At 37.9% G+C, this 14619-nt stretch overlaps 1 protein-coding gene across 2 annotated transcripts in view; it reads right to left on the bottom strand.

Annotated features, from left to right (window-relative positions):
- The window catches only part of SUGCT (succinyl-CoA:glutarate-CoA transferase), a 313857-nt gene that overhangs the window by 295345 nt on the left and 3893 nt on the right, over nt 1-14619 (bottom strand). For both annotated transcript variants that reach the window (XM_059849784.1, XM_059849776.1), the window contains 4 exons: nt 14486-14559; nt 12285-12370; nt 11456-11506; nt 6339-6459 (listed from right to left, as the gene is read on the bottom strand). In XM_059849784.1, coding sequence (XP_059705767.1) covers nt 6339-6459; nt 11456-11506; nt 12285-12370; nt 14486-14559 — 332 coding nt within the window. The remainder of the gene's footprint in view (nt 1-6338; nt 6460-11455; nt 11507-12284; nt 12371-14485; nt 14560-14619) is intronic.

Genomic DNA, 14619 nt, shown 5'->3' with positions numbered 1-14619 from the left:
GAAATACATAAAGTGTCGTTATATTACAGATGGCACACATGAATCATTCACAGCCACATGACCAATGCAATATATTCGGAGGACAGCCCAGCCTGATCTGGCTCACATCAAGCAGTACAAAACAGTAATTCCTATATAACAGGATTCACAAAAATGGTATGTCCTGGGCTGACTTTTATGATGCTTGTATCCCCAATCGCCTGTTCTGTTTATGCTGGATAACAAGTTTCACACCTTTAAGACTGGTTCTTAAAGGGGGGAGAGAAGAAGCGCGGAGTTTGTTACGAGACACTGCACTTGCTCCCCCGCATCCTGCTCCTGGACTGCATTGTCTGCAGCACAGACAGACAGCGGGACAGAGCTCTCATTTGCTTTTTAGTTAGTTTTAGCTAGCTGAGGCAGAGAAGTCCCCTGGACTGTGATTTTTCTTTTTCTTGGACCTGTATAGATCTGCTCTGGACTGAACACCCAGAAGAGCACGGGCAGCTCGCACCGGTGGCCACCAGGCTGGGCCTGGGCAGAGGCATTTCCAGCACAGGAGAGACTGATAAGGGACTGAGTGAGCTGAGCTACAGCCCACAGAGGGGACTTTCTGAGTTTGTCATCTCTTCAGATCAGCAAGAGGTTTTATTGTTTAATATTGTTTTTTTTTTTTTTTTTTGTGCTGGTGAATGCTTTGCCTGTTAAATAAACAGTTTTTCCACTTTTCTCCAAGGAAATCTTTTCCCAAACCAGTAGGGGGAGGGGCTGCTTGAATCTGCTTTCTAGAGAAACCCCTTTGGAGGTTATCTCACAAATTTGCCCTAAGCCAGGACAAATACAATTACAAGGAGTGCAGCACTCCAGCATCTGAACCACTTCAAGGATCTGGCAAATACCCTAATCCATAATAGGGTAATGGCTGGGTATCCCTGTAACCACAAACACAAAATGCCAGCAGGTGCTGAACCAGCCACTCTGAGTGTAGAGGGACAATCACTATTTTTGATATAGGCCAGGATGCCATTGGCCTTCTTGGCTACCTGGGCACACTGCTGGCTCAAGTTCAGCTCCTGTCAATCAGCATGCTCAGGTCCCTTTCTGCTGGGAAGTTTTCCAGCTGCTCCTCCCCTGCCTGTAGTGCTGCAGGGAGTAGTTGCAACCCAAGTGAAGAACCAGGTACTTGACCTTATTAAACCTCACACTATTGGCCTCAGCCCATCAATCCAGCCTGGCCAGAACCCTCTAGATTTCTACCCTCCAGCAGACCAACACTCCCTCCTAACTTGGTGTTGTCCCCAAATTTACTGCGGGTGCACCCAATCCCCATGTCCATTTCATCAATAACTTTGTTAAACAGGACTGGCCCTGACACTGAAACCTCCACTTATAAGTAGTCACAAATTTGATGTGGTACCATTGACCCCCACTGTGGGCTGTGAGTCCAGCCATCCAGCCAGTTCTTCAGCCAGCAAAATGTGCACCAGTCCAAGTCATGGGCTGCCAGCTTCTCCAGGAGAATACTGTGGGAGACAGAACCCAAGGCTTTGCTGTGGCAACATCCACAGCCTTTCCCCCATCCACTAGGTGGGCACTGGTCATAAAAGGAGATCAAATTGGTCAAACGTGACCCGCCTCTCACAAACTGGGCTGGCTAGGCCTGATCCCCTGGATATCCTCCATATGCAATGTAATGCACTCAAGATAATCTGTTCCATAACTTTCCTGGGCAACAAGGTCAGGCTGACAGGCCTGTAGTTCCCTGAATCCTCCTTCTGGCCCTTCTTGAGGACGAGCGTCACATTGATAACCTCTGTTGGCCTGGAGCCTCCCCAGTTAGCCAGGACTGATTATAAACAATGGAGAGCAGCTAAGTGAATTCTTCTGCCAACTCCCTCACTACCCTTGGATGAATCACATCTCACTCCATGGATTTGTGTCTAACTGGCACAGCAAGTCACGAACTAATTACTCCTGGATTACAGGCAGTCTGGTCTGCTCCCCATCCCCATCTACCAGCTCAGGAAGCTGGTTGATAAGCCATCTTTCTGTTGAAGACTGAGGCAAAAGAGGCATTAACTGTTCAGCCTTATTATTCTTGGTTGCAATATTCCTCTTTACATCCAATAGAGGTTGGAAATTTTTCTTGACTAGTCTTCTGTTTTTAATGTATTTATAAAAGCACTTTCTACTATCTTTCACAAAGGTGGCCAGATTGAGTTCTAAAAGAGCTTTTGTCTTTCTAATTTTCTTTCTATGTGACCTAACAACACCCTTGTAGTCTTCCTGAGTTGCCTGCCACTTCTTCCTAAGGTGATAAATGCTTTTTTTTCCCCTAAGTTCAGCAAAAACCTCCTCATTCAGTCAGTTAAGTCTTCTTCCCTGACAGCTTATTTTTTGGCACACAGGGACAGGCTGCTCCTGTGCCATTACAATTTGCCTGTTAATGTATGTCAAGCCTTTCTGGACCCTTTTGTTTTTAAGGGCTGTTTCCCAAGGAACTCTCTGAACTAGTGTCCTGAACAGGCCAAAGTCTAGCCTCCTGAAGTCCAAGGTGGAGGTTTTGCTGACCCCTTCCTTACTTCACCAAGAATTGAATACTCCATTATATCATGGTCACTGTGCCAAAGGTGTTATCTGAACACCACATTTCCCACCAGCCCTTATGTCTAGCAGGGTACCCCCCTTGCTAAGCTCACTTACCAGTTTTGTCAGGAAGTTTTCTTCCACACACTCGAGAAATCTTCTAGACTACCTCCTCTCCACTGTGTTGAGTTTCCAGCAGACATCCCACAAGTTAGTCTCCCAGAAGAAGGGAGGAGTCTCCCACAAGGGCTAGCAACTGTGAAACATCAGCCAGAGGCTTACAGAATAGTTCATCCATCCCTTCATCCTGATTGGCTTGTCTATAGACTCCTATCAGGATGTCTGTGTTGTTGGCCTTCCCCCTGATTCTTACCCACAGATACTCAACCTTGTCAGCATCATCCTTGAGCTCTATACAGTTGAAATACTCCCTAATGTACAGAGCCACTCCATCACCTCTTCTTCCTTGCTTGTTGCCATGAATTGCAGCACACCATTTAAATGCCTCATCCCATTTCATTTCCCTGATGGCAACTACATCCCAGCTTTCCTGCTGCACAATGGCCTTCTGCTCCTCCTGTTAGTTACCCATACTGATATAGATGCACTTTAGCTGGGCTATTAATTTAACCCCTGACACAGGCATGCCAGGTTTATCTCTAGTGAGTCTGGTCTTACCTGCTTCCCCTTCAAACCGAGTTTAAAGCCACCTTAATTGTCCCTGCCAACTCACAGGCCTAGAACCTTTTCCCTCTTTCAGACAGGCAAACCTCATTTGCCTGCAGCCAACCCAGTAATGTATAAACCATCCCATGAGGGAAAAAGCCAAAACTGCAACAATGGCACCAGCCTTCAAGCCATATGTTGATCAGAGTTTTCCTATTTCTTTCAGCACTCTCCCTGCTACTGAAAGCATTGAGGGAAACACCACCTCTGTCCTTATCCCTTCAACCAGTCATCCCAATGTCCTGAAGTCCTTTTTGATTGCCCTAGGAACTGTCACTGCTGACCTGGAAATCCAGAATTAGATAACAATCAGAGGGCTGAGTCAGTCCAAGGAGTCTTCTAGTAATACCTTTTAGGCCCCAAGGAGGCAGCAGATTTCCCTGTGGGACAAGGCCAGTCAGTATACAGAGCCCCCAGTTCCCCTCAGGAGGGAGTCACCTACATCAATAACCCATCCTTCTTTTTTAACAGCTGAAGTTGTAATGTGTCTGGCTGTCTGACTTGCCCCAGACAGACCTCCACTATCACTTGCTTGACACTTGAGTCCCAGAGCCTCATACCTATTCTCTCATCACAAAAAAAAAAAAAAAAAAAAAAATCAACCAAACAACCAAAACAAAACAGAGAAAAAATACCCCCCAAAAAAACCTCAAGCATAATTGAATGCAGCAAAGTCAACCACAGCACAAAATAGTTAGGAATTGTAATATTTAGAATCACATCACTGAGGTTTTTGAAATCAATTAGGAATTCTTCTTAAATCTGTTTTCTGCCTGATTGTGCTTTAGTGCATGTCCTAGTCTGGTTGCTTCTTTTAATATGCTTAGATTGAGGCTTTGCTATTTCCTGCCTTAACTCAATGGATTTATGAGCTGATTTTTTTTTAAGGGCACTGGAGCTTATATCTTGACTGCCTCCTCTCCACTGTATTGAGTTTCCAGCAGACATCCCACAAGTTAATTTCCCACAACAACAAGGGCTAGCAATTGTGAAACATCAGCCAGAGGCTTACAGAATAGTTCATCCATCCCTTCATCCTGGCTGGGTTGTCTATAACAGACTCCTATCAGGATGTCTGCATTATATCTTTATTCCTAAAAGGTGCATCATCCTTAAAAAGACATTGCTTATTACCTGTTGAGTATCCAAGACTTAAACAACCATAATTTAAGACTTCAAGTTGCTTTATGAATGCCTAACAAACATCACTTAGGTCTTACCTCCCAAACACTTTCAACTTCAAGTTGCCATAGTCTATGAATAAGGCTTATTGTTTTCCATTATAGAATATTATAGAACTGTAAGTTATGCATTACACAAAACTCTAAACAGCAAGATTATGTGATTTTTCTTCAACTTGTCTTCCAAGCAGTGAAAGCAGAAGCAAGTGGCCTAGAAGTATAGAGGTGCTGTTTGATCATATAAGTATATAGTTAGAAAAGCAAAGACTGATCTGGAGTTGAGTTTGGCAAAAGACACAAAAGACAACATGAAAGGATTCTGCAAGCAAATCAGCAGCAGAAGGAAGACTAGGGAGGACATGGACCTATGGCAGAATAAACAAAGGCCATGAAGATGGATGCATTTAATACTTTTTTGCCTCAGCATTTACCAAAAAAAGATGGCTCTCAGGAGTCTTAGGTCCCTGAGCCTAGAGGAGAATTCTGCAGCAAGGAAGAATCACCCGCAGTTGAGGGAGCACTCAAAACATATAAAAGTATGCATCCTTGTAGCAGAGCTCAACAGTATTTTCTTGTGCACTGGGAAGAGTGCCAAGCAAGCCAAGGAGGAAGATCCTTCCCTTCTTCTCAGCACTGTTGAGGCCACACCTGTAGTCCTGTGCCTGGCTCTGGGTACCCAGTACAAGGCAGACATCGACTTAATGAGGCAAGCACAGTGTCACAAAGGTGATTGAGAGACGAGCATCTGACACAAAATGAGAGGGTGTTTTACCTCACACAGATTGTTTAGATGTAATTTTAATTATTTTTCATCATTATGGGTACAGCAACTAAACAAAAAAAGCAAACAAAAATGCAAATCCACTTGACAAATTCTAGTTGTGAGATTACGTGCACAAGCAAATGTGATAAACATTAAAGTAACTAGCCATTGACCAGCCTAAATAGGTATATAAACAAAGATTGTCAGCAAGCCCTGAATATAATTGTCTTTCTGCTTTTGACATTTTCAGACATTTGCCACACAAATATGCTAAATACACCACAAAAGACTAAAAAGCTATTTGATTTCTATTAAATAACATCCATACCCAGTAACCAAAAAGCCAAAGCCATTTATTCTGCAGAAATTGAAGTGAAAAGCAGATTTGTAACTAAGATTTTAAAACAGTCTAAAAATATCTGTAACTTCTGCTGCTATTTAATTGCATTTTACTATTAGACTTTTCATTTTAGTGCTTGATTAAGATTTTGGGGGATGGTTTTTGTTAGAGTTTTTTATGCAGTTTTTCAGACTTAAAATTATTTTTATATGAATATCAGCATACATGTGTCTACTTCCTTTTCATTCTTCCCTGCTTTTATAAAGTACATACAACTCTTCTACTGTTTCAGTTACCATGCAATAGACTGTAAAAAAGTTATGCAAGACTTCCATAAACAGGTAACTGCACAATTCTGAAGAGAGAGGTACTTCAGGGCAGTAAAAACACTGAGATTACCAGATTTTATTACACAATATGTACATTGATTCAGTAAAACTGCTGGGAGAGTTTAAAAAAAAAAAAATCTCAGTTTTCAGCTAGTTTAAAGCAAAATGCAAGGAGGTCAGCCCATCCTGGCTCCTTTGAAATCAATGGGAACATGTCAGGCTGGTATAGCAATGACACTGAACAGCCACTGAGCTGTTGACATGGTTGCTTCCTCAGAAGTTTTCTACACCTGTTTTTGAATTGAACTCTCTTTAACTCTCAATTTATCTTAACTGACATCAAAGTAACATACTTCTGTACAATCACATGACTTTTATAACTCTTTGATGGAAAGAAAGGAAATAAGGAACATAAAGAATTGAAAACAAAATACCTGTTATTGAACAGTACACTATGTGAGGAGCAATCTTTTTAATGTCTTCATAACCTAGACCCATTTCAGCCAGCTTCCCAGGGACAAAGTTTTCCACAAAAACATCAGATGCTGCTGCAAGCTTTAGAAAAGAAAAGGACAAGTAAAATGTGTTAATTAGCTCCCAAAAGTTGAATAAATTCCTATGTAACTTAATTTTAAAATCTTACTAATCAAAATGGCTCCCGTCTTCCTCATAAAAGAAAAGCCTATAGAGATATTTTTTTTGTCTGTCAGATTGTGCATTTCTGCAAACTACATATTAGAGATGCTGCATATCTAGAAAGACTGTCAAAATCCTAAAATGATTAAACAAAACTGTGGTATTATCAGTATCACATCAATATCTTAAGGCTTGACAACAGTTTACGGAACAATCTTCACAAAAATTCTTTCTACTCCCTTTATCTTAAGAAAAGTGAAGTGATATATCTCCATTATTCATGTTTTCTCCATAATAGAAATAATATTTAAATTATTTTTCACTTTCAAGTAATAGATTAAAATTACCTTAATAAGGCCATATATCCAACTTCCTATATGTAGAAGTAGAATAGGTAGCCCAACAACACTTAAAATTTAAAAAAAAAAATAAAATTAAGATCTTAAAGTCACATTAAATACAATAGAGCTGTCAAGCTCTGCAATATGACTTTTTTTATTGCTCTCAAATGAATGACGTAGTCCAAAAATCTATTGATGTTGAGATTAACATATAACCTTGATTTGCTTTAAATTCCATCCTCTCTTATAAAAATTATAAGCAGATATATATAGAGAGAGATATATATATATATACATGCAAATTTCACTAAGACTAACACAAGTTGACTCCTGAAGCATGAAATCTCCACATTAAAAGACAGATGTATGCCTTGAGGGACTTGTAGGCTTTCTACCTGGTAAATTGTGTGGGGTATGTGTGAGAGCACAGGAATTTAAGAAATGCTCCCTAACAGGTACACATGTTTGTGAACCCATTTTTAAGCATAACTGATTTATTAATTGCTTAATGCTATTTGCAGCCAATCAAGGAGTCACAGTCTCTGAAACTGCCATGTCACTGTGTAATTAAATATACAGTGTGTTAAACAAGATCCTACAAACCATTGTCATTATAACAGAAATCACAATGGCTTCATGAAAGATCAAGTTAAGGAGGTTTTATTTTCTATTTAAATACATCACAGTTCATACATAAATACTTTTCAAACTGGTAATGCTACAACTTTAGCCTAACTGATTCAAGAGATGAAATTGGTTACAACTTCTGTATTGCTTTCACTGTGATTTTATAATATGTGAAAATTAAAGTGATTGGATGGGCTAAAACAGTTTAAAGTTCTTGTCCATGTTATACTGAAGAACTACCATCTCCTACCAAGCTATTGAGGAAGAAAATATGACACACAGTACTGCAACATGAAAAGCACCATACCTCTGAACTGGGCAACATATGTGAAATGACAAAAATGCTAAGTGAGGATATAATGACTTGGGCCCAGAGTTTAGCAGGGTATATGCTCTCAGAGAAAGGAGTTTTCAAGACACATTAGAAGTGCTGTGCCAGTTCTGCATCTAAAGTTTTCACTGGAAATAGTTTTTAATGTATAAAGGTGGCAGTCTGCATATAGTTCTGATGCTCACTGAACCAACAATTCTGCCATTGTGGAAAACTGGATACATAGTCTGATCCAAACTGATGCTTAAATTTTAGCTTTGATATTTTCCAGATTCTGTACTGCATTAGTATATAACTCTGAACTTCATATAAAGTGTTAGCAAGTTCTCTTCACAGTTTAGTTAGACAAAACAATCTTTTTCCAGCCTAAGAACGAAGGACACCATTGCAGCTTCAGGCCCAAAAGCAAATTGGAGAGAGGAATCTGGGAGGATGGGACTTCATAACCTTAAGCTGTAATTGGACAATTAACTCCAATATGTAACTGGACCAAAACTTATAAAAGTGTGAAAAAATGTGACCTGTCATCCATACTGGGTGTAGCCACAGCCAGGCTCTTGTACTGCCCAAGGTGTATCCTTCGGAGGCCTTTTTAATAAATACCTTCTTTAATCCTTTAACACTGTCTAGCTTCTGTTCTAGGTAGCCTCTCAAGGCATCAAAACAAAATATGTTCTTAAAATGCACAGAGATTTCCAATCTCAGTGGGGTATTAAGTCCACTGTCAACTAAAATTTCATACTTCGTGCCCAAAAATTCCTCTAAACATCACTTGTATTTTAACAGCTACTAACAGAGCAATACAACACAGACCTGACTTGGAGCACTGTCTGTTCCAGAGAGGACACTGATAGGCTCAACATCTATATCTCAGGAAACAATGAACATCACCGTTCATGCCAAAGTAGTCATTAAGCTGAATAACAAAGAATGATGCTACTAACTTTATAAACGAAATCATGCATACCTTTTGGAAGTCTTGGTTGGTGTTTTTTTGGTTTGTTGTTTGGGGATTTTTTAGTGTTTTGTGTGCTTTGGTTTTTACAAGAACTCTATAGAGAAGAATCTGCATAACACATACCTATAAACAAATACATCTATATATATGTGAGTAGCTTGCTTTGTCTAGTAAGAAAACAATGCATGGGATGCATTGACCTTTTAGCTAAAAATAGTGGAAGAGAAGAAGTGCCATCGGCTCCCAGCCAATTAAAGTCCCAAGTTCTTCATGAATAAAAAAATTTACAACTTCATTAGTTAAGGCTAAATAATTCACAGGAGAGAAGTATACTCAAGGTTCTTAAAACGAGTTTCTGACAATAACCAATAAATAATGTTCTAAAGATATACTACAAAAAGATATCAGAGCATGGAACTAACATGTATACAATCACTGAAGACAAAAAAATCATTTTTATTCAGGAAGACAAACAAATATTTGGAATGCAAATTAACAGCCAGCCAAAAACACTAGAAGGGAAGAAAAGGGTACAAGTGACATAGAAAGAAATAAGTCACAGGAATAATTTTGTGGAAATCAAGTAATCACGTGTAAAAGAATAGATCCTTGAAAAAATATTTTGTAGTGTTGTGCCAAAGGATGAAAAGCAGCCAGGATTCCTGATTAATAGATTTCTTCAGCTCACTTGATACTACTGAATAATTGTCAAGTCTGTGTTTTTGTCATACACATGAAGACTCTCTACTCCTGCTTTTCTAACATGATCCTAAATTGAGAATTGCCCTCTTCCAACTATATAAAATATATGTGGGAAATAAAACCTATTCTAACCATGATACCTTGCTTAATAAAGGTAAAAAAGTATAACCTTATTACATTTCTTTGTGGCCTTTACACAGGTGACACAACTCATATTTATGTATGAATAAGCAGTGTCACAAACTTCAATTTATACTTTTCATGAGCTACTTTAAAGACATGGACACTTCTTGTCATAGTAACAAATACAATGCTGAACAATGCCGAATTCTATACACATCTGTCCTGATGATAGCAGAAGACAACTGAAAACAAAAGCCTGTTATAAATAACTTCCCTTTGCACATACTTTTTGACAAAACTGCAAACAGAAGTTTCATTTGAGATGAATAATGGAATGTCAAGACCTCTGCACCAAATGCTTTCAAAATATATCATTCAGAATTAAGCAGAAAGATTAACAACTCCACAAGTAGTGTGACAAACAGAGCTTCATCAGTTTTTCAGTGTTGCTATATCACAGATAGGGATGGCATTGATTTAAGTAACAGAAAGCTACAGTGGTTATTAAAGCAACTTCAAAAAAGGATATAAAATATAAGAAATTACTTTGTCACAGGCAGTCTCCTGATTTTTACAGCTAGTGTGGTAAATATTTAACAGATTATGCCCCTTTTTCCTTCACCTCATCTTGACTCATAGGCCCAGCTGCCTTTAACTCTTCCAACACCTTCAGCCCACACATGTGGAATCAGTGGACACTCTGAGTAGCTTCTCTTTCACCATTTTTAAAGGTCAAATAACAAATTAATCTTGTTCCACAAGAGGAAAAATTTTTACAGTACTTAATTAGAATATGACTAGTTTATCCAAAAAGATGTCTGTGTTATACCACACAAAATTTTTCCAAATGAAAATTTCTGCAGCTCCATAACAAATTAACAATAAATGCCTCTGTTCTGCAAAAAGAGAAGGCACTGTAGAATTATATCTATATATAATCTCCAGAGTATTTCTGTATGAAGTACCTTTGCATAGCTAAGAAATCAAATCATCAGAAAACTTAATCTATTTCCATTTTATGCAATATTCCCAACAAAAAATACTATCAGACAAATTCCATCTACTGCATGACACATGGTGACACTGGAAAAAGGGATTGGAACTGATACTGAAACAAGCAGTAACAGAAGTCAGCAGCTACTACTGCAGGGCTTAAAACACAGCACTAGCAAGTAGCAGATCTTGCATTTCTCAACAAATAATAAATAAAGGGATGACAAAACTCAAGTTTGAGAAAATGTGAGATATGAGGCTTTTATTATTTTTAGATAGAGAAATGGATCACCTTAAAAGATGTTGAAGTCAAATACTGAGAAACAAACAGATACTAAGTTTCACAATGTTTCTCAGGAAGATGTACAGCAACTGAACACTGTAACATTCAAAAAACTGCATTTACTGGAGCACAGCATCTCCTCCTAACTGCTCACTGACTTTATCTGATCAGTCCATCTTGAATCATTCTACTGCAGTAGAACAGCAAGATTAGCACTAGTACAGCAGCAGCAACGGGAAAGGAATAGGCTATTAGACCATTTCCTCACAATATTTCATTTGAAGATTTTGATGACATTTTCACGTCATCATGTAAATCTAAAGTCATTACAAGTTACACTGAACATTGAGTCCAAAAGCGCAGAGTACTGTATATATTGTATACATGAGAAATATATACTGTAATTTACAAAATGTACTGCATACATAGATTTTTTTTAATTATCAAATTAATAATTGAAATGCAGAGTTTAATCCTTATTACTTAGTGCAACGTGTGAATCACTTAGGATCACCACAATACAAAATAAGGACACCTCGCATGTGATTGAAACCTACCTCTTTGATAAGCTTTACTCCTTTTGAATCCTTCATGTTGATGGCTATACTCTGGGGATAAAAAATAAATAGAAGAGTAATTTATGTGGAAAAATATGTGAAAGGTATTATCAGCCTGTTCTAAACATAACCAACAGTCAAATTGTACACTATTGCTAATTTGGATAAATAAATTTTAACACATAGCCCATCTCCTCCTAAAAAAAAAAAAAAATTTCTCTCAGCAAAACAAGCTGAACTATATCTCATTAATGAATCAGACAAGCACCAAAACCAGTCTGACAGATAGGCACCCTGCTCACTATATATTTACACAGGATCCACTACTTCAAGTACACAGGGGGACACCAGAAACATTTTTTTCAATGGTAACAAGCCATTAAGCAATTCAGGTATGTCATGAAACTTCATATTAAGTTTCAAAAGCTAGATTTAGCCACCCTCACCATGGTATAATGGCAGCACTCTTCCTGCCAGCTGACACAGGGCAACTGAGCTAAAGCACCTGTAAGAGATGATCACTCAAATAAAATACCCCTTGCTTTCAGCAGGTGTCATTTTCAGTTAATTAGCACCAGCAACTGAAGTCCATCAGGAGCACTCTTGTTTTTTTATTTTTCCTCAACTACTCGCAGCACACTACCAGAGATTTGCAACCTTTGCTGTTCTAACAACTTACGCATCTTCTCATGAAATTTATTCATCATAACATCAGGTCAATGAAAGTATTGCTCCATTATATATCTTAAGAATCAAACTAAGAAGTGTTATATATCCAGTTATAATTACAGAAAACATAGGCTGCTGTTCTGTTCCACAACCCATTTACCTTTTTGTTTCTATTGACACTGAGAAAATAAACACTTTCTGTCCCAGCAAAAGGTGGGCCCCAGGCTCTTGTGTCATCACCAGCTCCTGAAAGAAATACCATCACATATTCATAATTGCCAAATACCACACACCCAACAGATAAGAATAAAAAGCTTTTCTCCAATATCACACTAAAGCCACCTAAGCTTCATCTAGCAGGCAGGACAAATATTAGTCTAACACATTTATTTTATGAAATTTATATCAAAAAAACACCTAAAAGTGAATGCAATTATGCAAAGTGAAGAAAGTTTTTGCTAGTGCTGGGATTCCATTTAGTCTTGAAAATACTAATACAGCCACAGACCACCAGTGTATTTGCAGGTTTTTTGGTTGTTTTTCACTTGTGGGTTGGTGTTTTGGTTGTTTTCTTGGGGAGCCTGGGGAAAGGGGAATTGGAGTTCTTTTGGTAGTTTGTTTTAAGTAAATATAGAGCTACAATGCCATTTTTTTAGTCAGTCCTGAAGAATTTAGTAGAGTCTCTTGCCTGCACCAAGTCACACAGTTCATCTGGTCAGTAATCTATTCCTGAAACACTCCAGACATAACATCAAGATACCACTGATAGACAACAACTGATTAAGTCACATGCTGCACAACAACAACTCAAAGAAGTTCTTGCTATAGCTGGTGCAGGGCCCCACCTATAGCTCTTCCAGAAATCTTGACTTAAATGTGCTGCAGACACTGATATCAATGTACCATTTATACCTAATTTCCAATTTTTAACCTTCCTTAAACATCATGAAGACTAGAAATCTATTTTAAATAGAATTAAAGCTAAATTCAACTTCAGATAGAATCACTGTCCTGGGTGTTAGCAAGCATGGGCATGCCTGTATCTATTGCAATATCTAGACTTCATCTACTTGTTAACTTCACATAACTGAAAACTTTCCTTAGTGAGGCAGCAGGGAAGACTGATACAGAAACATGCTGAAGAACCTTAGGTGGCATATTACATAGCCACTGTCACAATTATGCTATACATTGTAGTAACACAAAAGTCTACAACCATTTGAGATCTACAGTGGCAGAAGTTATGCAAACATATAAATTGCTTATCAACATATCTACTGTTTATTATCTCAAAAGACTATTTTGGTTCAAACAGGATGCTTAGGAGGGCAGGGGCAATCTCTTCTCTGTGTACCTTAAGGGATTCAAAGCAAAACATTTCAGTAATATTTTCCCTATAGAACACTAGTGGGGATACTGCTCTTTTGGAGTAATACTCCTGTGAAAGTAGACATCCTCTCACAGAAAGAGAGGATTACTCAACTTCTAAAATGTTTGAAATTTAAAATTCTGAAGCCGCCCTTTTTCTTTGATCACAAAAAAATGCAAAGCTCCAAAATCATTACTTCGTACTTAATTGTTGACATTGCTCTGCTCCTACTACCTAGATGTTTGGAATACTACCAGTGTTGGTCTAATCTGATAGTACAAAATTGATGTACCTTTGTCTGGTCACAAAAGTAAAAGCCTTTATAACAATGGTCAGTAAATAAGGATGACCTATAGACTGATGTGGCAAAACCTTTGTCAAACACTCATTGTTCCATTAAATGTCCGATCACTCAATAGTTCCTATTACAAATAAAATATAGAGAATGTAGTATTTTTAGTATCTCAATTTATGTTATAAATTATTATAAACCGTTATGTTATAAATTATAGGGAGTGTAATATTGTTCAGGATCTCAACTATTTTCACCAACTAGTCTCAAGATTAGACACACCAAAGAAGAGAAAATTAAAGTATGGAAATTTAAAGGAAAAAACACATTACACAGTGTGCAGCTGCTATGACATAATCACACACCTCAAATGCATAATGATGTATAAAACTTAGAGCCAAGTGAGGGGACTATTTCTAAAAAACACCCAAATGCCATGCAATTTGTTTTTCTTCTTATATGGTCTTCCAAACTAAAAAGTGTAGCTACACCATAAGAATGAAGCTTTTTTTTTTTCCATTACCCAGTCCATAGAAACTCTTTGGATAAGAAGTGCACATGCTGAGTGGAAGAAGAAAACTATTGTGTTAAGCTTAAAAATACACTAAATTTAAGTAGAAGTTAATTATCCAATGTCCTTACATTATATATACATACACACTTAATATTATATCTAAAATAAACAAATAAAAAAATTTACCTGGTCTTTCCACTTTAATAACTTCCGCCCCTAGATCTCCCAAATTCATTGTGGCAAATGGTCCTGCAAGAACCCTTCAATATGAAAAAAATATATTGTTTTCTTAGTTTTTCCAAACACAATATTTGCATTTA

The sequence above is a fragment of the Haemorhous mexicanus genome, chromosome 1 (genome assembly GCF_027477595.1).
Source record: "Haemorhous mexicanus isolate bHaeMex1 chromosome 1, bHaeMex1.pri, whole genome shotgun sequence".
NCBI lineage: Eukaryota > Metazoa > Chordata > Aves > Passeriformes > Fringillidae > Haemorhous > Haemorhous mexicanus.
Note: the sequence above shows the minus strand (reverse complement) of the source record. Positions and strands in the feature narration are given on the sequence as shown.